At 31.5% G+C, this 12,321-nt stretch overlaps 1 protein-coding gene across 28 annotated transcripts in view; it reads right to left on the reverse strand.

Moving 5' to 3' along the window:
- Window positions 1-12,321, reverse strand: part of pHCl-1 (pH-sensitive chloride channel 1) — an 89,156-nt gene that overhangs the window by 11,365 nt on the left and 65,470 nt on the right. For 15 of the 28 annotated variants that reach the window (XM_089467659.1, XM_089467663.1, XM_089467662.1 and 12 more), the window contains 6 exons: window positions 8,126-8,263; window positions 7,584-7,736; window positions 6,725-6,877; window positions 4,676-4,890; window positions 3,072-3,122; window positions 315-941 (listed from right to left, as the gene is read on the reverse strand). In XM_089467659.1, the coding sequence (XP_089323785.1) occupies window positions 315-941; window positions 3,072-3,122; window positions 4,676-4,890; window positions 6,725-6,877; window positions 7,584-7,736; window positions 8,126-8,263 (1,337 nt within the window). The remainder of the gene's footprint in view (window positions 1-314; window positions 942-3,071; window positions 3,123-4,675; window positions 4,891-6,724; window positions 6,878-7,583; window positions 7,737-8,125; window positions 8,264-12,321) is intronic. The other 13 variants (XM_089467675.1, XM_089467670.1, XM_089467677.1 and 10 more) reach the window with 8 other exon arrangements.

Consider the following 12,321-nt stretch of genomic DNA (forward strand, 5'->3'; position numbering starts at 1 on the left):
GTGCGTTTTTATTAGTTTGGTTGAGGGTAAAATATAGTCGAGCACTCTCTACTAGAGTTTTTTTTACTTGTTTGTATCTGGGTTTATTGGTAGACAAAATTGCTTGTCTTATTCATATGAAATTCTTTTTTAACAAGTTTCTGTTTTACAATAAATTTTTCTTATATTTACTACCTATATTTATATTAGTATTGAAAAAGTATATAAAGAGTTCACTTCTTAATTCTCAGTATGAACTTGTTTGCAGGCAACAAATAAGAAATTTTTAAAGGGCACTTGAAAATTTTTCGGTTTGACAACTTGCAATTACTCACATTTTCCACTGGAGCTTTAGCTTTAGCTGCAGCTATCTTTATCCTGTTATTCATATCTGATTCCATATCCGTCACATATATGCTATTTGGAGAACTAGAGCGCGAAGATTTCTTACGTGGCGGTTTTAGTGGCATGTTTAATTGACGTCTCATGTCCACCGGTTTTTCCACCAGCTGTTCCTCGTTATCTTCTAATTTTTCTTGGTCTATGCGTACAACTAATGCTGGTGTGCTTGTTGCGATGGAGCGGCGCAACATGGGAGATAATTCTTTTTCCTGAATATCTTCAAGCTTAATTCTTGTCACAATTACATTCGTCCTCTTATTATCTGTTTCTGGCTCGTGGTAAACATTTTCAGTTGGCAACGTAGATACGGAAGACAATGTCGCCGCTAATTTTGAAGAAGCGGCCGTTGTGATCTGATGACCACTTTTATGATTCATAGAACGTGCTCGCAAATTCTTAACTGCTGCTCCAATGATTCCACCATGTGCATCCTGCCACCTCATACCGCTTAGAAATTCGGTCTCCGTTTTCCTTAGACCGGTACCCGCTATAAATTTAGAGGTGGCTACGTTCGTTGGGAGTGGTGCACTGATCATCTCCGATGTGCCGATAGCGCTTGCCTTTTCGTTAAAAGACGATAAAGCAGCGTCAAATTGTCTTTTTATTATTTCCTATATTTTTATATTTTGATTGGAGAGTAGGGTGCTACAATTGATTTGAAAGTTGAACGCGCACATTGAGAGGAAATTTTGATGTTGAGATTGGAGAAAAAGTTGGAGAATGATTTTAGTTGGGGATTTCTTGCAGCATATACGATTTCTCAGTTAGTTAAATTAGTAAACATTCAGGTTCATAATGTCTGAATTCAGCACAAGCAATAGTTACAAGAAGAAGTCAATTTATGTATATATATTATATCATATCAATAATCTGCTTACAAGTAATCAAAACTCATCTGTCTTTTTAAGTTTAACAAAATAATACATATAAACTTATCAACTAAAATTATTAATATAGGACCTACTAATAAACTAGGTTGGTACATTCGTATCTAAGTCAAACTTCCCTTTTAATATTTTTTGTGGCGATATGTAGGAATAAATGTAATTACAAATTTTTGTACAATTTCAAGATACTCATAACCAAGTATAAAGAAGTGCATGTGAAAATTTTCATGCCTGAGTGTTAATTTACACACTGACGAATTTTTTCATTATGTATAATATAAACGATTAATGTGTTATTTGAATTAGGGTTTTTAGTAAAGAAAAGAACTTTTTATGCATACATTACAAACATACGTGTAAAAAATTATTTGTTGGATATCTAATATCTACTTATATTTTTAGAATGTGTTGGACTACAGTCACGTGCAATAAGAAATAGAAGAGGTACAGATGTGAATACATTTTTTGATTAAAAATGAAAATTGATATCTATTGTGCTAAGTTCACAACAGTATTTCTCAATTAGAAAAGTCGAATTAAATGCATATTATCAGGTTTTCGAATTTGGCATAATAAGTAAACACATATAAAACAAAAACAAAAAAAAAATATATATTAAAAAAATTGTTAATAAATAATCAAATTAATTTTCAATAATGATTTTATTGCTCATTAAAATCTTTACTTAAGGTTTCTGAGTAGTACCATAAGGAAAATGAACATATTTTCAAAGGTGCATTCTATTACATCTTTTTAACATTTTTCCCAATTGTGAGTGACCTTAAAGTGTGTTTCTTTTCTTATTTTATTTCTTCAATTAACTTTTTACTCTAGTCTTGCTGGTTGCAAATTCTTGTGATTTTTGCTGCTTTCGTATTTCATTTTATAATTATTATTATTTTTGTGGTATTTTACGACAGAACTAATTGTTTATTGTGGTAAAAAACTTAAAAAGAAGAAAATAAATCGAATAGAAAATTTGAAGAAAAACATATACGCCATATTCGAAAAATAAGGTTTGTAATGCATGCTCCTACATAATAATAATGTAGTTTGATTATGTCTTAATAATTGAGTTGCGCTTAAAATAAATATCCCGAGCCATTTATTTGTATGTTCTATGATTTAAGTAATTCATTTAATAAAAAAGCAAAATTCACATGCCATATGTAAATGTAAATATAAATGTGAATGTAAATGTAAATGTAAATGTAAATGTAAATGTAAATGTAAATGTAAATGTAAATGTAAATGTAAATGTAAATGTAAATGTAAATGTAAATGTAAATGTAAATGTAAATGTAAATGTAAATGTAAATGTAAATGTAAATGTAAATTTAAATGTTAATGTTAATGTAAATGCAAATGCAAATGCAAATGTAAATGTAAATGTAAATGTAAATGTAAATGTAAATGTAAATGTAAATGTAAATGTAAATGTAAATGTAAATGTAAATGTAAATGTAAATGTAAATGTAAATGTAAATGTAAATGTAAATGTAAATGTAAATGTAAATGTAAATGTAAATGTAAATGTAAATGTAAATGTAAATGTAAATGTAAATGTAAATGTAAATGTAAATGTAAATGTAAATGTAAATGTAAATGTAAATGTAAATGTAAATGTAAATGTAAATGTAAATGTAAATGTAAATGTAAATGTATGTATTGTCAATGAGAATTTCAAAATTTATGTCAATAGCAATGTCAATGCCAATGTTAAAGTTAATGATTTAATTAACTTTAATTTTTGTATTCAGTGTATTTGCTTATTAGCAAATTAATTGGTGATCAAAAGCTTACCAAAGGACTTGCAAGAATTACTCCGATCCTGCTTAGTACTGCTGGAAGTCGCTGCAAAAATTTACACAAAATAATTCATACTCAAAACACACTTTAAGTTTAATTGTTGTTCATTTCAGTTTGAATTGCTTTGACTTTGTTGATGTACATATTTTATACAAATTAGTGGCTGTTATTTAAGCAATATTTTTTTTATGCTCAAGTATCTGTCTCAAATAAATATAACATATATAATATTTTTTACAGCACTTAAATTGGGAACAATGTTTCATTTTTAGTTGGAATAAAATATTTATAAAAGCTATTTCGATGAGTAATTAAATTTAATGTCATGAAAATTATGAAAATAATTTTATTTCAAAACTTTAAAATAATAAGCCCAATGCTTTAGTGGTTAAAAACTAAAAATCAACTGAAAATTTAACAAATATTGATCGTAGTTCAACATTTCAAAAACAATTTTTAATGTAATACATAGTATATGCGATGGATATCTTTGAGTTCATATAAACATTCATATATATATCGGTATACTCGAACAAAATAAATAAGCCACTATAATTTATATACGCTATCAATATTTGTTGAATTTGTATACAGTTGCAATTAAATGAATAGCATGCACCATTTTGGAATTATCAAATTTGTTATCCTGTTTCATTTGCAAACTCATACAAGGAAAAATAGATGTGTTGAGAAAAATAAACAAAATCAACAAAATACACTAGCATATAACCATATAAGTTTGTCTGGGGTCCAGAATTTTGAAATAACCGTATGGACGCTATAAGAGAATATATGTTTAAATATTATATGTAATATACATACATATATATATATATATTTAATACCAAAGTTAATAATAATAAATATTATATTATATTATATATATATATATATATATATATATATATATATATATATATATATATATATATATATATATATATATATATATATATATATATATAATTTATATAATGTAATACATTATTAACTTTGGTATTATTAAACCACACACTTATATTTGGTTAACAAACTGATAAAGAACGTTTTATTCACACTCCAAGAATTTTTTTTTCTATTTTATTCAAAATGATAATTTATTATGGGGATTTCGAGAGCATAATTACAATGTGAGGGAAGATGAGAGTAAAAATATACACACATAATTTGGCTTTGAACAAAGAGAGAAACAACACAGTGAATTCATTTCATTTTATTTAAACAAAATTTTTGCCTGTTTATGTGTGCTCACATGATGCTTATATATATAAATAAAGTGCTATTTTTGTTTTTGTTATTATAGCTGAATTAAATATAAAATAGCCTAGACTCGAAAATTATCAGTAAAATGGAGATGATTGAAACGAAGCTTGTACAAACTTTAGAAAAAAAAAAATTAGATACTGTGTTAGTTTACAAATAGTTTAAAGGATCCACAAGAAAGGTTTTTATTAAATATTCGGAATGTGGAATGTGTATAGTATGGATCATGTAAAATAGATAATTATTTTCTCGAAGTACATAATAGATTGAGTTCAGACCACCTTAGGGCGTCTTTTTGGCATTCACTTTTTTCTTGAGTTTCAATATTAATTTACCTGTGTTACGGGATTTTCCCCGGGGCGATAGACGACGTTGTGTAGTGGTCGTTTACGTCCCACATAATTAACACAGACGAACTCCAGTAAAGAGGCGTAAATAAAGCACATGCAAACGCCATCCCATACATTCATCGCCGTCAAATTTGACACAACGGGCAAGGTGCTGCGGAAACCATTCGAGGTAGTAAAGAAATTCAACATTGTTGTCACGCCTAGTTTGTGTTGGTAAAAAAATTTGGGTAAAAGATAATTAAAAAAGAATAAGAAGAGCAAGAAATTTCCATTAGATTTTTTAAAATATTTTTTTGTTAGCTGTCTATGTTTTAGCGGTCTATGTATTTTCTTTGGTTACTACCATTTTTTATTAATAGTATATATGAGAGCGAATATTCAAATTTAATTGCATGGCATATTGTGGATATATGTATGTATAGCGTGTTAAATATCAATTACGAAAATATTGAATATTTATATGATATCTTTACTCAATAAAATAAAAATAAATAGTACATTCTGTTTTAAAAAAAATGTAGGGAATCAACTAGCAACATTATATATGTATAACAACTTTTCTGCTAGAATCACAAAAAGACACACTGAAATTTATTTCCTAATGCATTTTAGTGTGCCTTCGAAAGTGTCCGTGGTGATTATAGATACTTACCTTATATACGGATCGAGAAGCCATAATACTTTATTTTACTTACGTATATAAACGCATGCATTATTTGATTTTCGATCGTGACTAGATTGAATAATATACATACAAAATCATGTTTATTTTTATTAGTTTGCTGTTTTGGTTACTCTTCTTCGTCTATTTAACTGTATACCCAATAAATTATATTATATTCTTGGTCAGGACTACGAGCCGAGTTGATCTAGTCATGTCCGTCTGTCCGTATAAACGCCAAGATCTCAGAAGGTATAAGAGCAAAACTCTTAAGACTTTATATTAATTATTATTTTTTCGGTAACTCATGCCATTTCTTTGTTATCGCAATATAATAAATTGATTGTAATTAGAGACATTAGATTAGATTACAGAGAATACAAAAATTTTGTAATTTATAGATTTTTGATAACACGCCCCTTGCGCTCTAATTTTTAATTCAAAATATTTCATGTACTAGAGACTAGTGCTTTATATTATGCTGTATGTATTCAACAAATGAGTTCATACAATACACTTCAGCGCAAGCTCAGTCGGTGTTAAGTGTGCAGTTATGCAGTTAGCAGTATATGTATATGTATGTACAAAAGAATGCATACAAGAACCGTAGAATGATAAGAATAAAAGATCTTTGCAGGACTATATGTAAAATGATATTTTCTTCAAAATATTGTGCATTATATATACTTAAGTGCATAAAATGGTGGTATTTCATACAATGCATCTCCAACTAGGACTTTTGTTTAGTCTTAGGAACATAATTAAAAATTCAAGTCTCTTACTTAAGGATTAACAGTTTAAATCAAATAATATTGTATGCTTGTCAATAAAAATTTGGATTCAAAATATTTTTAATCTACCCAAGCATCCAAATAATGGTATATTCTAATAAAAATGAAAAGACGATTAGTACGGGTCAACAAAAAATATATTCATATATTGGCGGTCTAACACGCCTTCATGACTGCTGCATGCTTACAAAGGGTAAGCATGCAAAGTATGGCTTGTACTGTGGCTAATGCAATAAATACTAAAAGTGCAAGGATAAAATGTACATTAACTAGAAAACATGAAAATATTTACTTTGTTCCCAATTCTAAGCCCCTAGGTCTAATATCTTATAATGAATTCTTCGAATACTTTGAATATATCACAAGCCCTTTTATACACTCTTGGTTAAGGAAAAGTTCCGTTATTTATTATTACTTGCTAGATTTTCACTGTCTAAAATGCCATAAAACTAATAATCGGAGAGATATGACATAATTGCTTTTTTTTTATATGAGTTTCTGATATAATTTTAATTTGGTTGAACTGTAAATTGACTTGTGTTTTTTCCTTTGCATTAAACATTTGGTATTTGTTTTACGTACCGATCATAACCCGTGCTGGTACTGCATTCCACTCTAGCCAAAATGTGATAAACGACGAGGTGACCAATATAATGCCAGGTATAAAAACGGTTGTAAAATAATATGCACGATCACGGGTAAATGTCATTTCGACTTGCAGGCAACTGTAATTTCCTTAAAGTACAATGCCAAAATCATTGAATTTGGGCCACATAATAAAAATTATACGCAATATAAGTCTATTGATGCAGACGAATCAAAAACCAGAGGCAGAGCCACAGTCAGTATATATACAGATTTATCTCCTATCTAAGCTCTAAATATTTTCATTTTAAGTTGTATTTCCATAGAAAACAAAAATTACTAAAAACAAAATAAAAATAAATATTTATCTAAGCTTTTTGATTGATTCAGTTTTGGTTGGTTGGCTTTGTATAGAAGCCATTGCTATGAATTATACGCATATATATAATTTAGAAACCATGCTCAAAATCCATAAAGCCATATTTTGTTAAGAGGAAGTGTCGGATATTTTTTTGCAATATTAAAGTTTGAAGTAAATGCTGTTAAATAAATATTTTTTTTTTTTAAAGTTGTGTCTTTAAATGCGAACTACTTTAAAAAGCAGGTAGGCAATTTACAAGTTGTCGCCTAATAAAATTTAAATTATGATTATAAATTGCATATGCAAAGGACAGAAGAATTGTTGTAAGTCTATCGCTACAAATGCGAAAAAATTGAAACTATTAAAATTTGTTTACCTTTTTTTTGTGAAAAAGCAAGGTCAAATTTATATAAAGCAAATATGTTTTTGGTAGTTTTTTTAAACTTTGTTTTGGTAAATTTTTAAACTGGTACTTTATTATATACTATTCGTTACCTATCATTGATCTAGCAGGCACTGCATTCCATTCTAGCCAGAAAGTTATAAAAGATGACGTCACCAATATAATGCCAGGTATAAAAACGGTGGTAAAATAGAACGCACGATCTCTCGTAAAGATTAAATCGACCCTAAGGCAGCTGTAGTTCCCTATTTAATTTTTGATAACATGTATGTACGTTGTTAATGATTTTTTAGTAGTAAGAGGCAGCACAAATATTTGTGTAAAAGATATATTTTATTTTATTTTATTTTAATTATATTTTTTGTTTGTTTAGAAGTAGACAATTATTATACCGTTAGCTACGCAAAACAATGTTGTAAAAATATATATTTTTTATTTTAATTAGCGTTACTAATATTCAGACTTCACGAAGAAACTTAAGTAATTGCTAATTCCCATCACAGCAATTAAAATAAAAAACTAATATAATAACCATAAACAAAATCTATCCTTCGAATAAACAAATTTAATCATATGTAAAGGACAAACACAAGATATAGGTGTTATTAAATTTGATCGCCATGGGGTAACTTACCTCGCCAACTATTTTGATCACATGCCGTTGTTTGATTTTTAATCAAATATGCATTTAATGTTGTTAACGAGGGGCTTTTACGTAGTGTGTCTTCATCATTCTTCCAAACATATTTGATTTGTGCTTCCTCGTAAGAAACTGGTAAATATTTAAGGATAAAGAATATATGGAGATAATCATAGAATCAGTTAAGGTTTTTATATATTGGCCCAATATTTTTCTGAAGTTTTTAATACCCTGAATGGGGTCAGGGTAGAAAATGGGAAATCAGGGTATAATGGCTTTGTGAAAAGTATGTAACAGGCAGAAGGAATCATTCTTGATCAGGGTGACGAGCTGAGTTGATTTGGCCCTGTCCGTCTGTCCGTATGTTTGAACGCGTCGATTTCCGAAGATATAAGAGCTAGACACTTGATTTTTTTTTTTTTAAATGACCGTATATACAGCGCGGATGTCGAGTTTGCTAGAACATTCTTTGAATCACATCAGCTGTTAGTTTGGTTTAGTTCTGCTAGGTGGTGCTGCAGCAGTGAATCTATTTCAGTTTTGCCAACACAGCTTGGAAAGGTGAGGAGGCGTAGTGAGTAGCGGCGTGGCGCTCGATCGAGAAGTTGCGTGATCGAACCCCGAGCTGATTTTAGTTTTTTTAATTGTTTCAAAATATTTTTATATTGTATTTTAAATGAGCTTTGTATTTCATTTATATTTTTAAATACATACATCGAAATTAAAATTTTAGCCATACTAAATGGTCATTTTTATACCCTGAACCCATTTTCAATGGGAAATCAGGGTATAATGGTTTGTTGAAATGTATGTAACAGGCAGAAGGAATCATCGCAGACCCCACAAAGTATATATATTCTTGATCAGGGTGACGAGCTGAGTTGATTTGGCCCTGTCCGTCTGTCTGTCCGTATGTATGAACGCGTCGATTTCAGAAGATATAAGAGCTAGAGACTTCAAATTTTTTTAAATGTCCGTAATTACAGCGCGCATATCAAGTTTATCATTAAAAATCGATAACTCATCCCGATCTTTTTTTATCAATAAAAAACCTTATCGAAAACCAGTTATAAAGATATATCTTCTTCACCTTTATTGCTAGAGTCTCCAAATTTTTAATGTATGCTTATATGCAATTTATACAATTTCGGGTTTTGTTAAAATTTACCCCCCACCCTTAAATTCACCCCCTCACCGTCACTTTTGTAAAAAGCGTATTTCAAATACTAGAGATTTGTGCTTCATGAAGTTTCATGAAGATCGTACGTCCACAAAAAAAGTTATTAAGCAATTAAGTTCTCATAGTAAGCGCTCACTGCCGCCCATGCATGTTTATGCTTGTGTGTGTATATGTATGTAAATGTTTGTGTATATGTGTGTGTGTGTGTGTGTGTATGTGTGTGTGTGTGTATGTGTGTGTGTATGTATGTGTGTGTATGTATGCCTGTGTGTGCGTGCGTGCGTGTGTGTGTGTGTGTGTGTGTGTGTGTGTGCGTGTTTCTTGTGTAAGCTGAAAGACGCGAAAAATTATTGAAATAGCTATTACTCCAAGGGTTCAGGGGATCTCGTAGTCGAGTAGTCCCGACTAGAGCTTTCTTACTTGTTATTAGTTGAGTTCAGGGTAGTATCACTAACCAGAGAAAACATAAATTAGACATGGAGATCAAACTTTTTCAACACCGGAAAAATGCGCTGAAGCGACCGGACAACTTCGTATTTGGTCGGCTCCGTCGTTTGAGGCTCAAGCAGTGAAAATAATGCACGACAAATCAGTGCGCTGCGACTGCTGCCACGAAATGTACACATTTTCATATGAAGCACGGTTTTACGCTCTTTTTCCCCTACTCACTCTCTCCCTCTCTTTATGCTTTCTCTCTCTATGGTCTCTCAAATAGCAGCAACGCACAGAAATTGAAAATTGTTCGCGACGATCCCAGCTCTTTCCTTCTGAGTGAAGGTAATACCGAAATCATAAAAAAAATCGATAATTTGCCCCGTTATTTTGTTATCGATTAAAACATTATCGAAAACCAGTAATAAATTTATATCTCCTACATTTTTAAAGCTAGTTTCCAAATTTTATATGTATGCTTATAAGTATTTTATACAATTTCGGTTTTGTCAAAGTTTACCCCCCACCCCTATATCAATCTTATCAGCATCATGTTTGTAAAAGGTGTATTTTAAATACTAGGAACTTGTGCTTTGGCAAATGCATGCATACCTATGTTATATTCAAAATCTGAAAGTTTCATGAAGATAGTCCATCCACATCTCGACTGGGAGATACCCTGAACCCTCTAAGCTGATATTCTACTCATTCTGCACTTCTTTTATGCACACATGCATACAAACGCATCCACACGCACGTATTATCACACGAAGTTAACAGCGACTGCGTTTGGGCTGCGCTGAATATATATATAAATATATTTCAAATACTAGAGACTTGTGCTTTGGCAAATACATACATATCTATGTTATATTCATAATCTGAATGTTTCATGAAGAAAGTACATCCACAAAAAAAGTTATTAAACAATTAAGTTTCCATAGTAATCCACTACTGCAGCCAATGCTTGTTTATGCGTGCATGCGTATGTCTGTGCGTGTGTGTGTGTGTGCACGTGCAAATAATTATTGAAATGTCAGTTGCGTGAAGGGTTCAGGAGATCTCGTAGTCGAGCAGTCTCGACTAGAGCCTTCTTACTTGTTTTTTTATACCCTGAACTCATTTTCAATGAGAAATCGGGGTATAATGGTTTTGTTGAAATGTATGTAACAGGCAGAAGGAGGCGTGGCAGACCCCATAAAGTATTCTTGATCAGGGTGACGAGCTGAGTCGATTTGGCCCTGTCCGTCTGTCTATCCGTCCGTCAGTCCGTACCCGTCGATTTCAGAAGATATAAGAGCTATAGACTTCAAATTTGTTATACTAATTCACGAAAACGAATCAGTATATTGGTTTTGTGCAAGGTCCGTCTTGCTGTCCGTCCGTCTGTCCGCCCGTCCGTCTGTCCGCCCGTCCGTCTGTCCATCTGTCCGTATGAACGCAAACTATTTCGGCGCTATTGAAGCTAAAGACTTTAAATTTGGAGCATATACTCGTGTATATCTCCGATTTATAAAGTGTTAAAATTTTCCCGATCCGCCCACTAGGGGCGTGGCAAATCGGAAAATGCATTTTCCGATATGCCATAAATCACATTAATCAACCACCCAAGATCACGAGCTATGGCGGATATATCTACGCCCATTGGGGGCGTGGCAAATCAGATAAAACTGTATCTTCAAGAGCTTTACAGCCATAACGCTGAACTTTTTATTCTATAAATTTTAAGTCTACGCCCATTAGAGGCGTGGCCGAAGATATAGTCATTTTTTTAATTCTGCTATATTTTAGACACTATCGATGTCAGAGACCTAAAATTTTGTATATATACTCGGGCTGATCACCCAAGACCAAAAAGCTTTAGCGGATATATGTCCGCCCACAGGGGGCGTGGCAAACCGCAAAAGTTTATATCTCCTAAAGTATAATAGCTAGAAGCTCCCAAATTTAGATAGTTAAGCTACCAGTAACCTCCTCTATCGATGATCTAAAAATCATTTTTACGCCTCTATAGGTGCGTGGCATATCGAAAAATACCCTGTAATTTTCACATTTTTGGAGGGTAAGCATTCAAACTTTGCAGTTGGGGTACCGCTATCTCGTTCTAAGATCTCACGCCCAGTAGGGGCGTGGCAAATCGGGGAAAACTGCATTTTATAAAGTATTAGAGCGAAACTTAACTACTAAATTGTTGATGGGATGTGAATGACTATTCCGCAGTCGCTAACGGCCGACTGCAACGTTCTTACTTGTGTTTAAATGTCCGTATTTGCAGCACGGATATCGAGTTTATCACTAAAAATCGATATCTCATCCCGATCTTTTTTATCGATAAAAACCTCGATCGGAAAACCTTATCAATAATCAATTAAAAAATTATATATCCTACATCTTTGGAGCTACAGTCTCCACATTTTGAATGTACATTTATATGCATTTTATGCAATTTTTTTTGTTAAATTTTACCGCCCACCTTTCTATCCATCCCCTCACCAACATATTTGTAAAAGACGTATTGCAAATATTAAAGACTTGTGCTTTGGCTAGTGAAGGCATTTCATTGTAATAATCACGATCT

The sequence above is a fragment of the Drosophila arizonae genome, chromosome 4 (genome assembly GCF_054131065.1).
Source record: "Drosophila arizonae isolate 15081-1271.41 chromosome 4, UAZ_ARI_1.0, whole genome shotgun sequence".
Classification (NCBI taxonomy): domain Eukaryota; kingdom Metazoa; phylum Arthropoda; class Insecta; order Diptera; family Drosophilidae; genus Drosophila; species Drosophila arizonae.